Source organism: Sciurus carolinensis, chromosome X, assembly GCF_902686445.1.
Source record: "Sciurus carolinensis chromosome X, mSciCar1.2, whole genome shotgun sequence".
Classification (NCBI taxonomy): Eukaryota; Metazoa; Chordata; class Mammalia; order Rodentia; family Sciuridae; genus Sciurus; species Sciurus carolinensis.
Window position 1 is genome coordinate 36,085,603 of NC_062232.1, and position 13,165 is coordinate 36,098,767.

The 13,165-nt window shown below is 36.8% G+C and overlaps 1 protein-coding gene across 1 annotated transcript in view; it reads left to right on the forward strand.

Moving 5' to 3' along the window:
- Maoa (monoamine oxidase A) overlaps positions 1 to 13,165 on the forward strand; it is a 70,191-nt gene that overhangs the window by 16,709 nt on the left and 40,317 nt on the right. Inside the window, 2 exon segments of the mRNA XM_047536890.1 lie at positions 1,798 to 1,892; positions 7,125 to 7,262. Coding sequence (XP_047392846.1) covers positions 1,798 to 1,892; positions 7,125 to 7,262 — 233 coding nt within the window.

Genomic DNA, 13,165 nt, shown 5'->3' on the forward strand with positions numbered 1-13,165 from the left:
GAGAGATTTGGTTATGGTCATATCAGCCACTTATTTTTCTTATCTGGAATATGGGAATAATGAAATATACTCCAAGGAATGGGTGTGACAGGCAATGAGGGAAGACATCTAACATGAATCTGCAGGCTACCATGAAGGCAAGATGCCTCCAGGGGCACCTACAGGTCCTGCTAGTAAATGTTAGATTCTTCTGTTTATAATTTTTCAAAATGATGTTAATTTCTTATAATTCTCCAAAGGCAGCCAATGAGAGTTTTTGCTTCTTTGGCATTGTTATGAACTCATGTATTTAAGTTGCTGTAGTTATCTTTATTTGATACTCAAATTGTTCCAACTTTGGACAGTGGAAGTTTATATAGATAGGCTCTTGCGTCTTTTTGACATAATCCTAGTAGTCTCTGACAGTCTTCTTGCTTTCTAGTATGTTCCAGGCTCATTGTGTACATTTCCTGCCTCAGATATATAATAGTTTACAAGCTTCAGTTCACTGTAATGGTAATTGAAATTTTAGAAATCAAAATCCAAGTGTTTGGAATGCTCATTGCTACTGGGTAGGTTATTTTTTCTAGCCCTTCTCATTGGATGGGATGAGGAAATATTTGTATTGAATATATCCAGATATGATACCGAAAATTCCTATTCATACTTAGGACTACATTTTTACTTAATCTCATCTTCCTTACATCTGCATTTTTTATCCCCATGCCCAAAATCCTTCTTACTGATACCTGCAAAGATATAGAATATAACTGCCATGCCTTAGATATCGTCTATGCATAACCTTCTTTTCAAAATGTACAGTATAGAAATGGGAATGAAAGAGTAACTTTATGGTAGAGACCCAACAAACAATTCCTTACTAAGTGATCAGATCAAGGTCAATGTAAATAATCAGCCATTTATTTATTTATGTTAGTTATGCCACTGGGGATTAAACTCAGAGACTCAACATGGTAGGCATACACTCTACCACTGAGCTACATCCCCAGTTCTTTAAAAAAAAAATTTTACACAGGGTCTCACCTGTTTGCCCAGACTGGCCTCAAACTTGTGATCCTCCTGCCTCAGTCTTCCACATAGCTGGGATTACAGGTGGGTGCCACCGCTCTTGTGGTATCAGGCACTCTTGATATAATATTAATCTACTACATGTGCTCAACTTTTCTGATTTTACTATGTTAAAATATCTTTATTAAAAGCATTTATTTACAGATGAAAACCTGTTCTCAACTTTGTTTGAACCCTTTGAATAAAGCATTAAGCCACGATTCCTGTGTTTTGTTAACTTAAAATCTAGTGAGGGAAACTAGATCTAGGAAGAAGGTAATCTTGATATAAATCATAATAGGTAATGATAAAGAATTTTAAGTTAATCATAGATGTGCTGAGAACTGGTGTAACCAGGGAGAATCTTCAGGAAAACATACATTTCTGTTTATATAATCAGGATTTCTGGAAGAGGGACTTAGAGAATTCCCTAAATATAATTTGATTATTACCAAAAAACAAGATACACATTATCAAAATTATTACATTTTTGTCAACCAAACTGAAACACAAGATGACTGAATTAAGAGATTTTTTAATCCTTTATGTTAGATAATAAAATAAATAATTAGTAAAATTCAATAACTGAATAATAAAATTCAGTTCATCAGTGTGATCAGAATTTCTTAGAAAAACATCAAAGTCAATGGAGTGTGCACAATGCCCTGCACTCATTTTATGGGTAGACCTGGTTAAATCTTACATGTCTACCATTTAGATGTTAATAGTTCTCTTTTGTTTTCCCTTTAGGATTGGCTGCTGCCAAACTCTTATCTGAACATGAAGTTAATGTTTTGGTTTTAGAAGCTCGGGACAGAGTTGGAGGAAGAACATACACTGTGAGGGTAAGTGATTAAAGTACTTACATATGATTTATCTCACTCAAAACTGTAAGCAGTACCTTTGGAAGTCACAGCACTGGAGGAGATCTTAAGAATTCATGCAGTTAAGCCATTTGCCCTCCAAAGCCCTCATCTACTTCATGAAGCAAAGGGTCATTCTCATCAACAAGCACTCACTGAACAATGATAGCCTCTGACCTTCAGTTGCTCATGTTCTAGTGAAGACAACAAGTATGAACAAATAACTTTAATACAGTGTCATAATTTTAAAACTAGAGACCAAAATCATCAAGTATGTAGTGTCTCAGGTAGGGCTATGGTTTTGCTGGACTGGAAGTGACTGTACACCCCAAACATACACACACATGCATACCCACACATACCACACACACTCACACAGTGTAGGCTCTTTGTTTATTTATTCAGCAGTACTCAGATGAACGAAGTGTGGTGGTCACAGTAAGCAGGAATAAATGTATGTATTTTTGTGCAACTTTTCCCTTGCCTTTTTTGTTCAATATGGGTCTGGATAATATGAGGAGAAACCACAGTTCTTGCTAAACCACTGTCCTTTTTATACCATTCTGGAAAAATCCTCACTTATATTTTTTTACTAAAATATTTACTACTAGCGTGTCTGCAAACGGCCAAATCTGTGGGAGCTGATGGAAGTACACAGGGAGAGGATTCAGGGTGGGAAGAAATAGGGCCAAAGATAGATGTTTGGTGAGCACACAGATTAAAGAGGGGGTGGGCAGAGACAGAAGAACCAGAGAGAAGTTGTGGAGGCAGAGGAGGAGGACTAGACTAGAGCATTGCTATGCCAGTCAGTGAAGGAAACAGAAAGAAAGGGATGCTCAACAGAGTCAGATGGTAAAGAATGAAGGCAGGAAAGAGGCCCTTGAATTTTGCAATTAGAAAGTCATTAATGAGACCCTTTGCTAGAACAAATAAGAGTGGTAAAGACTGTGTGAGGATCAGCAGAAAGGGAAAAAATACAGACTTGCTGAATTGACTGGAAAGAGAGGATGCATATATCTAAGTAGAAAATGGATCAGTTAGAATGATAATAGAATGGCCTAGGCAATGATAATAGCAGTGGATTAGGCCAAGCAAATATTCAATAATTTCACAGAAGTCACACAGGGTTTCAGCTTTGTCATCAAGACTTTAGGCTATTGCTGTCCTTCCACTCTGTCATTCTTTGCATGTTGACTTATATTGCCTTCTTGTAACAAGGTGGATGTTGTGACTATAAGCATTGGGTCCTCTTTCAGGGCAGAAAAGATAATGACCTTTACCTGAAGATTCAGGTAGACATTAACTTCAGTTTCATTTGACAGAGTTGGGTCACATGGCTACTCTCAGCTGTAAGAGAGTCTGACATTGAATAATTCCAGACTGCAGAGTGTAATCAGGCATGGGAAAGGGAATCCTAATGGTTATTGCAATAGCCAACTGATGACATTTGAACTATGAACTCTTTCAGTCATGCCATTGCCATGCCCTTTCTCTCATTTGGGTCCTATCTTGCTAGATATGTGAAGATTTATCTGAGACCTTTTCCCACTTTGATTAGTTCTAACAGTGTTCCATAGCCTTGCTATTCCAAGTGGGATCTTTGAACCTGCAACCTTGACATCACTTTGATGGAAATACAGAATTTTAGGCCATACCTCAGACCTGCTGAATCTAAATCTGCATTTTGACTAGCTCCCTAAGAGAGTCTACAGATGTGCTGCTCTCTGGTATATACATACTTGTTTACTTTAATTTAATGTCAATTCAGATTGTTTATTTGGAAAATTTCTGAGTACTTCTTTGGATACAGTCTGCCATGGGTTTGGGAGTGAAGACACTGGGATTCTAACCCCTGTACTGACCTGACATGGTGTCTTGGGTAGGTCCTGTTAGCACTTCACATCCCAGCTTTCTCATCTCCCTTTATCTTCAGATTCTAAACAGTGTGTGGTAGTATAAAATAATGGTTGCATATTCTGCCTTATGCCCTTAGTAGATATGATTCTTCTGTCGTTTTTCTGAAAAATACTCCTTCATTTTGTAGGTAGTTATTAAGTTGTGCCTTATCCCTGTTTTTCTTATCTCTAAAACCTTTTGCTTATTAAATAGGAGCATCAGTCATGTTGCAGATTTTCAGTTAAGAACAAGTTTCTTTGCATAAGGGAAATGAGAAATCCAACATGCTTGCCCCAATCTATGTTATTGGCCTAAGCGGCTTGGACATGCTGCATCATTTATATATGTCAGCACCAGACAGGAACCATTAGTGCATATTCAGCATGATATCATGTACCTCTTAGGTTTATGAGAAAGGAATCTCAGAAATGCTTGAAGTTACCACTTAGCATTATTATTTCATATGGCTAGAAAAAATAGAAGGCTTTTAAAAAGGAAAAAAATGGTATTTAATGAGAAACTGAATCATATATTGTTAAAATAGGTTCTAGTAGCATTATCAATTAGGATAATTTTTGCAGAAGATGTCATAAAATCTATTTTACATCTTTAAGTACTGATATGTCAAAGATGGTATTTCCACCTGACAACTATTTGTATGGATTTTCCATTAGTTCAGAACTTCCCAATTTTTCTTAATATGATTCTCCATGATTTTTCAGAGCCAAATTAATAAAGTTGAAATGCCTCCAAGGCCCCAAAAGGTTGGTGTATTTGTTTGCTAATATAGTTACATCTTGGTGGCCTCCTTAAAGGCTGAGTAATAAGATCTAAATAAAGGCCATAAAGACAGAGGTGTAACATAGCAGAATACTGTATTTCATTTCTAGTGTCTTCTAGTGGTGAACCCAGAGCACCACACATAGAATGTTTCTGCTTCGTAAAAACCATTCTGTAAAACGTCTCACTCTTCTTACTACTTCAATTAGGATTATTCACTTTAAAGAGATTGTCAGTGTTCTCTAAAGACATTTGGAAACTCTCAAGAGTCCTCTTGCTGTCTTTATTAAAGACTAGGAATTTATTGGAGTCCTTGTTCTCCAATCTTTAAATGGAAGTTGGAGACTAGAAGTTTGGAGGACAGCACTGAAGGTTGGTAAAAGAAAATATAAGGATCATGATGGACAGATTAAAGAAGCATTTTGTTTCTGCTATTGTGGCAGCATGGTGACCCTGAATAACTCCCTTCATTGAAGTAAGAAAATGATGAATAAAATATACTGTGCCCTGTAAAAATAAAAATATTATTTAAAAATATATATACTGTACAGATTTGACAGGGAAGTTAGACATTTGCATATTTCCTGGATATTGAATAGGCATCTCAAACTCAACCATCCCAAACTCAATTTTTACCTTTCTCACTGAGACTGCTACTCCAGCAACCTTCCCCACATCAGATGGCAACTCTGAAACATGTTGGGTCATGCTTAACACTGCCAGACCTACTGTATTCTTCCAGTAAATTCTCTTGCCTTTTTTTCAAAACATATTCAGGATTCAGTACTTCCCCCCACTTTCATTGCTACCTCCTTGCAGGAGCTGCCATCATCTCCAGGATAGATGACCACAGTAGCCGCCTAACTGATTTCCCTGTTGTCACTCTTGCTCCCAATAATCAATTCTTATTGCAGCAGCAAGAGTGAGTCTTTCAAATCTGAGTCAGACCTTAGCATTTCTGTGCTCAAAATTTTCCAAAGGCTCACCTTGTCACTTAGAGTAGAAACCAAACTCCATAAAATGTCCTGTGAGACTTTACCTGGCCTGTTTCCCAATAGACTCCCTAACCTTACCTCTAGTTCCCTTTTCCTTGCTCACTCCCTTCTAACCACATTGACCCTCTTGCTATTTCTTAAACATAGCAAGTACACTTTTGCCTTAGAGTCTTTACACTGACTCTTCCTTCTGCCAGAAGTACTCTTTTTCTGTAAATAACAAATTGGCTAAATTGTAACAAAACACAAAGAGACTAGATAAATTTCACTGCACACACACATACACACATGTGCACATGTGTACACTCAGACATCTTCAAAGCATCAGAGAGCCAGAGAGCTAACAATGTAGTGAAGAATCACTGGGCCAGGAGCCAAAAAGGATTGACCTACCTTTTCCTGGGTGCTAGAGGGAGTTGTTGACCACTGAAGGTGTTGCTGGGAGATTAAGCAGTTCTTTTTGTAGTTTTGTGAAGCTAGAATAATAGAATGTCAATTCCAGAGCCCAACAAAGTTAGTGTGTATGTGGGGGAGGTTTTGGTCAACCCTTTGCTATGGGTTGGGCTTCATCTTAGGACTAATGGTGAACTGCAAGGCCGCATATGCATTTCAACCCAGTTTTAAATCATCTTGGCACTGAAAAGGAATAAAGATTTTTTTTTATGATGGTTAGTGTCTCAGGTGCTGGGTAGAAACAAACATAAATCCTATCTGAGAAAGATATTTCCTAGGATTCAAATTACTTCTGCATGTTTTTCAAGTATGTAGAGTGCCACACAATAAAAAATAATCAGGTAAGCAAGGAAAAAAGGTGACATTCACACATGAGAACTGATATAAACAACAAAATAGAAATAGAATAGACCCATAAGAAGTTATTACAAAAACATGGAAGAATTATAGTGCACCAACATTTAATTCATTGATCAAATCATTGGGAAATGTGTTAGTAAGTGAAAAAAAGTAGAGAAATGCAGTTAGGAAAGGAAAAGAAAACAATTTCAGTTTGAGAACTTGCATATTTATAAATAATTTAGTAGATATACGAATATTTTTATGCTTCTTAATATTATTTTTCCATGATGCATTCTTCCATGGAAGTATTTTAAAATATCATCAAGAACCCATCAGTGTGAGCTGATTTAAGATTTTGTCTGGTAGAAATCAGGGAATTAGCTCTAATAACTCTCTGGGTGATTCCTCCAGCAATAACTCCAGATAAAAGCATACATAATATCTTAAATGTTTTGCAGAGGATCTAGACTGGCAGGATTTACTACAGAGTTCTTTATTCCTTACATGTTGTATTGCTGTATCAGCCACACCAACCGTTCTACAAATGAAGGTGCTTAGTGAAGTGTCAGACAATGTCATGCCCCAATTCTTGAGGGAAAATGATTACTACTTTCAGTTGTACTTTGTAAGGGAGATGTAAGGCACAATTTAAGTTTGCAAAATAAATGGAGTTCTTTTTTATGAGACATAAAGACTTTTTATTTCTGATTCTTAACAACAGCCTTCTGACCACTTTTTCCTTCTGCAGAATGAGCATGTTAATTGGGTAGACGTTGGTGGAGCCTATGTGGGACCAACCCAGAACAGAATCTTACGTTTGTCTAAGGAGCTGGGCCTACAGACTTACAAAGTGAACATCAATGAGCGTCTGGTTCAGTATGTCAGGGTAAGTCTGACTTTTTATCCAGGTGACCAGTGGGGGAGCACTTTACTTAAGAAAACATTTTATTTGTGTGTTTGTTGGTATTTGTCTCAAAGCAATCATAAAAAATTAGGCTCTCAACTTTAAAGTGTTATTCTATCTTTCTTTTCTTTTTTTCATTTTAAAAAATTGCTGATGACTCCTGGAAGCACTGTGGGAGATCATGTCTCACCTTGGTCCTCTTTCCTCTTGCCCTCTATGGTTCTTACAAGCTATACCTCCATTCCCCTTCCTAATACATTTACAGAGCCCCAGGGTTAAGGGTGCCTGCAGACATGCTTACACACATACACAACACACACACATACACATACTACCCCAGGCAACTCCTGAGTCATTTAGGAACCATCTCTAAGGCCCCAAGGAACCCAATAGTTTGAGGCTACTTTTTTAACCTTTGAACTAGTCCTTCCTTCTCATTCTTAGCTAGATGTCTTTGAACACTTGATAATTTCCTTTGTACTTGGCTCTGACTCAGGAAGTCTAGCTCCTGAAGTCTAGTGCATTTTCTGACTGTTTAAACAAGAGATTGTTTAAACTTGAGTTGTTCATATCTACCCAAGAAACAGCAGCTGTTGTCACTGTTATTCTTTCTCATTGAAGTAAACATGGGTGACTGGAATCTGGAAATGTGCCTTGAGAAATTAAGTTTCCTATCTGACATTGCAGCCCACTTCTTGGAACTTACATCAGTAGGGCAGGGATCATTTACTCATTCTAATGGCAGGCTTCCCATGCCAGAAACCACATCATTTATCAACAGACACATCTCTCCCTGACTCCACTGCAGGCAGTCACTGTAGGTCTGGAGGCTACAGCACTTAGGGAGTATCCTGGGAGTTAAAGACACTTGTGATGTGTGCATAATGATGCCCAAGCAGATCAGGAATCATGGCAAACTCTGATAGCCATGTGGTTTGAGATAGTTGGGAGAGTCTGGCAGTGACAAATGTAAAAAAACAAACCAGTAGCTTTTGGAAATGCTGTGGGTTCAGAGGTTAAGGGAGGACTAAAGAAAACAGCCAGGTGCGGTGGCACACATCTGTAATCCCAGTGACTCAGGAGGCTGAGACAGGAGGACCACGAGTTCAAAGCCAGCCTCAGCAAAAGCGAGGTGCTAAGCAACTCAGTGAGACCCCGTCTCTAAATAAATATAAAAAAGGGTTGGGGATGTGGCTCAGTGGTTGAGTGCCCCTGAGTTCAATCCCTGGTACCAAAAATAATAATAATAATATGAAATGGCAGTTTGGTATATATCTCAGTGGTAGAATACTTGCCTAGCTTGCATGAGGCCCTGGACTCAATCCTGAGCAGGCATTAAACATGTACACAAAGTTCTTAGCAATGTTGGCTTTACTAAAGCACCATCAGAAGGGAAGATACCTTTTGCTTCCCTGTTTTCTGTTTTCTGCCCACGGTGGGATTTCCCTAAGCTAGTAAGAAATAACAATAGTAAGAATAATAGCACCTAATACTCATTGAGCCCTTTTACATTCTCACATTTAATGTGAGAAGGGAAGCCTGCCCCTTTGCAAGCAACTACAAATTAAACAGTCATGGAAATTCACTCTCAACTCCAACTGGGAAGCAAATGAATGTGATGATTACTTGTCAGCTAAGCAGATTCACACTTATTATCTATTTGTCCTTAAGAGTCGGGCATTGAGAGATTTTCATTTTACTTTGAATAAAAAACATACAACTAAGTACATTTTTTACATGAACTCATTAGAATCTTACATCTACCCCACTAGGCTGCTTAATTATCCTCATTTTGCAATGAGAAAACTGATGTTCAGAGGTAAAGTGACTTGTCAAGGTTATAAATCTAGTAACACTTTATTAATTCTTGAATGCAGGCTCTTCATTCAGGTTCCTAATATATGGTCTCAGAAATGAAACAGGGTTCTGAAAAAAAACAGAGTAGGCCTCCAATATTTGTTTAACCAAACACATATCTATTGTAAGGTATCTCACCACCAGTTTCACTGAAGCTTGACTCATGATGAGCAGATGCTGTTTTGAAAGACCACTCTTCTTTTACTTTCTTATTCTTCTTCCAGTTTCATGTTCCTTTATGTACATTTGAAAACTGGGGGAAAACTGGAAATGTATAGGTACATTCTCAAACTTAGCACCTACTAGTCTCCCAGCTATGCCCACTCTAAAACATCGTGTTAAGGTGGGATTTTAAAAGGGCTCCCACAGCCAGCTTTGGTAATTCAACTCCTCATTATCCTTTTTTTAATTTTTTAGTTGTAGATGGACACAATACCTTTATTGTATTTATTCATTTTCATGTGGTGCTGAGAATTGAACCCAGTGCCTCACACGTTAGGCAAACTCTCTACCACTGAGCCACATCCCCAGCCCTCCTCATTATTCTTGATGGAATCAAGTTGCAATTAGAATGAGAAAGTACTATTTCAGAATTTTGACTGTTGAAGGTTATCAATAAATCATGACATGCTGTCCAACCTTTCTGACAGAACCTATGAGTTATGTGTTATTAGTTAAGTATCAGGCTTTCCAATGACAGTGGATTTTTCTGGGCTTCATAGGGAACCCTGCTTTCTAGAAATCCTGGTATGATCATTTTATATTTTGAGAGGGCATTGCTTCAAGCTTTATTAGAGAATTAACCTGTGGAAAGTCTTAAAGAAATGCTTCTTGCTATATCAGGTGCCTAAGTTTAAGAAAGAGAGATGTTAAGGATAGTATCTATGGTCACTTTCTTTGTTACTGCTGCTGAATCCTTCTCTAAGTTAGGTTCATGCCATCCTTGATAGTTCTATTTCTAAGAAAAAGCACAACTTCACCTTTCTGGAGGTGGGAGCTTCTCAACTCCTACCATATTTTTATTATACAAAAACGCAAATGTAACTGTCACATATATAACATACTAGAGAAAGGAATCTTGTTGTGGCTTTGGGTTTGGTAGCCTGAGGATGCTTTCAAGAATGTAATTATTTTTAAAAGAATGTAATTGTTAACTTCTGACTTGTTGCCATTGCATGGTCATACATATTAACATCATAGTAATATCGAACATGGAGAATATGATAGGTTTGGTGCTAAGACTTGTGCTTTAGCTGCACTTTAGACAGCAAATAGCATGTTTAAATCTTTACTGCAGTAGTTGATCTCTCAACATCAGCCTCACTCCCACAGTAATGATAAGGATGGCTCTCCTTTACTGAGCCCCATATCACAGAAAGGGTATGAAGGCAAGATATTTAGTTCAATATTATAGATAAGATTGTCAATAACTCCACTTATTTAGAATTTAAAAACATCACAACTCTCACTGTTCTCTCCACTTCTGGGGGAAAATGGATTTTTCTAGTAGGATAGGCTATTGGGTTAATAATATAAATTTTCTTTGTGACACTGTGCATTGCCTTGTGACAACCCTGGCTCTGTAATCTAATACAGTACATTCTTACTATAAATAACAATGGAATGACTATAGTGAACAGGTTTTATGAATTTTATGAATTGGATATGGCTTTATTTGGAAGATTATATATCTATCTGTGAAATTAATATACATTAATTGTGTTGTCTTTAACCCAAAAGGGGTGGATTTTAAATGGCATCAGTTAAATATGTTTAAAATGTTTTCTGTCATTTCTTTTCTTTTGGATGGTAAAAGAAACAGCTGGCCTTGAATGCCTATTAGATTGATTCATTACTTGAATTAGTAAATAAGATGGTTCATCATTTAGTTTGTTTTATTAGTGAGTTTTGTTAAGTTGGCGTGACCTTATATTAAATTTTGCTGGCCACGTCTTAGAAAGGAAAGAGGAAATGCCTAGTTCCTTTCTTTACTTTCTTTGGGTTCCTCCAGAAAACAATTGCAGGTAGGGAGAATGGTGTGGAATGGGAGAGCCCAGTCAGAATTGTAGCAAGGCATTTTGCCAGAGCTGCTTTGCAGGAAAAATTAACATATCCTGCATCCTTGCTTTCTCCCTGCTTTTCACATCCTCTCTAATTAAAACTAGGGACTCTAAATACACACCACACATTTGTTTTTAAGAGAATGGCATGATAAAGACTTATTTAAAACAACAAAGGCGCTCTTGATACTAATAACTCAGCAAGCAATTTTGCTAGTATTAGTTCTATTCTGCCTGCAGCCATTTACTCCTGGTTTCTATGCCTATGACTGAAGTCAAAAGCTCTTCAGAAAGTGTGTGTCCTGGAATGTTAACTAAATTTTGTTGGTTGCTAAGAGATGAACTCAGTTTTAACCAGTAGGTTATACAGAAGGCAGAGGATGTGTTTTTTTGTTAATTTGTTTTAATGCTTATCAGTTATAATTGTGTCTTTGACCCCTTGCTTAAGACTGTTTCCTTTGAATAAGGGACATTTAATTTTAAACTTATTTTAGCACCTTTTCTATATTAACTCATGGAAGGCATTTCTTTTGTCTCCAAAGGAAGTTATATTTTTCACTTTTAGCACCTCTTGGAAGGAAACTCAAGAAGCTAAATATGTTAAGTGGTTGTAGGGATATTGCTTGTCCTGTTTCTACTTTTAAATATCTAAATTCATCCATCCTGATTCCATGCTACTAATAATGCCTCCCATCTACATGTAATTATAGACATTTTATGTAATTTGAGTTTCCCAATTATAAGAAGTTTTTAAAAAGAGAGGCTATAAAAATTTACATAGTTAGCTATCAAATCAAATATAAATATATATGGATAAAGAAAATGTGGTACATACACACCATGGAGTTTTATTCAGCTGTGAAGAAAAATGAAAATTATGGTATTTGCAGGAAAATAGATGGAACTAGAGACCATTATGTTAAGCAAATAAATTTAACTTAGAAGGTTAAGGCTCATGTGTTTTCTCTCATATTTGGAAGCTAGAGAGAAGAAGAAAACAAAGGTGGGGTGGATCTCCTAAAAATCAAAGGGAGATCAGTAGAGGAAAGGACCAAGGGGAGGGAGGTAGAGGAGAGAGTGGGTAAATACTGGGGAGTAATAGTGACCAAATTATATTGTTATAGTGTGTACATGTACAAATATGTAACAATAAATCCCATCAATAGTACAACTATAATGCACCAATAAAAATGTGGAAAAAAGATATATGGAGGTAGCTTATTAAAAATAGTATTTGGCACTCTCCACTAACCCGTTTTCTAAAGAAAATATCATATTTGCTGCTGTGTGTTCTCAGAGATCTTAATGAGAATTACTCTTATAAAATTACACTAGGATTGGAGGTAACTCAAAGGTAGAGCTCTGGACTAGCATGCATGAGGCCCTGGGTTTGTTCTCCAGCACAGCAAAGAAAAGATAAAGGAGAAGAAATGGCTATACTTCTCAGGGATAAATCTATTTGATTTCTAAAATATGGAGTTTCTACTCAGCAGAAGCAACAGCCCAATATAGTGAAGCGAGATTAATTGTTAAATATTTTGTCTTCCTTTCATTTTTTTTCTTCCACAAGAAATTAATTAAAAAAATAACTATAGGTAAATGGCAGAAAGATCAATAGAGGGAAGGGAGTAGGGAAAGGGAAGGGGAAGAAGAGGTACTGGGTTCTGAATTAGAATAAGATATATCCCGTACTTGTATAATTATATCAGAATGAATTATACTGTCATGTATAACTAAAAATAAATCAATAAAAGAGAAGAAAAAATTGTAGCAAAATAACAATACATAAAATACAATACATTAAACTTACCATCATCACCATTTTTAGGTGTACAGTTTAGTAGCATTAAGTACATTCACATCGTTGTACAACCATCATCATTGCCATTTATCCACAGAACCATGGTTTTTTGTTTTGTTTGTTTTTTTTTTGTTTGTTTGTTTGCAGTGCTGGGGATGGAACTCAGG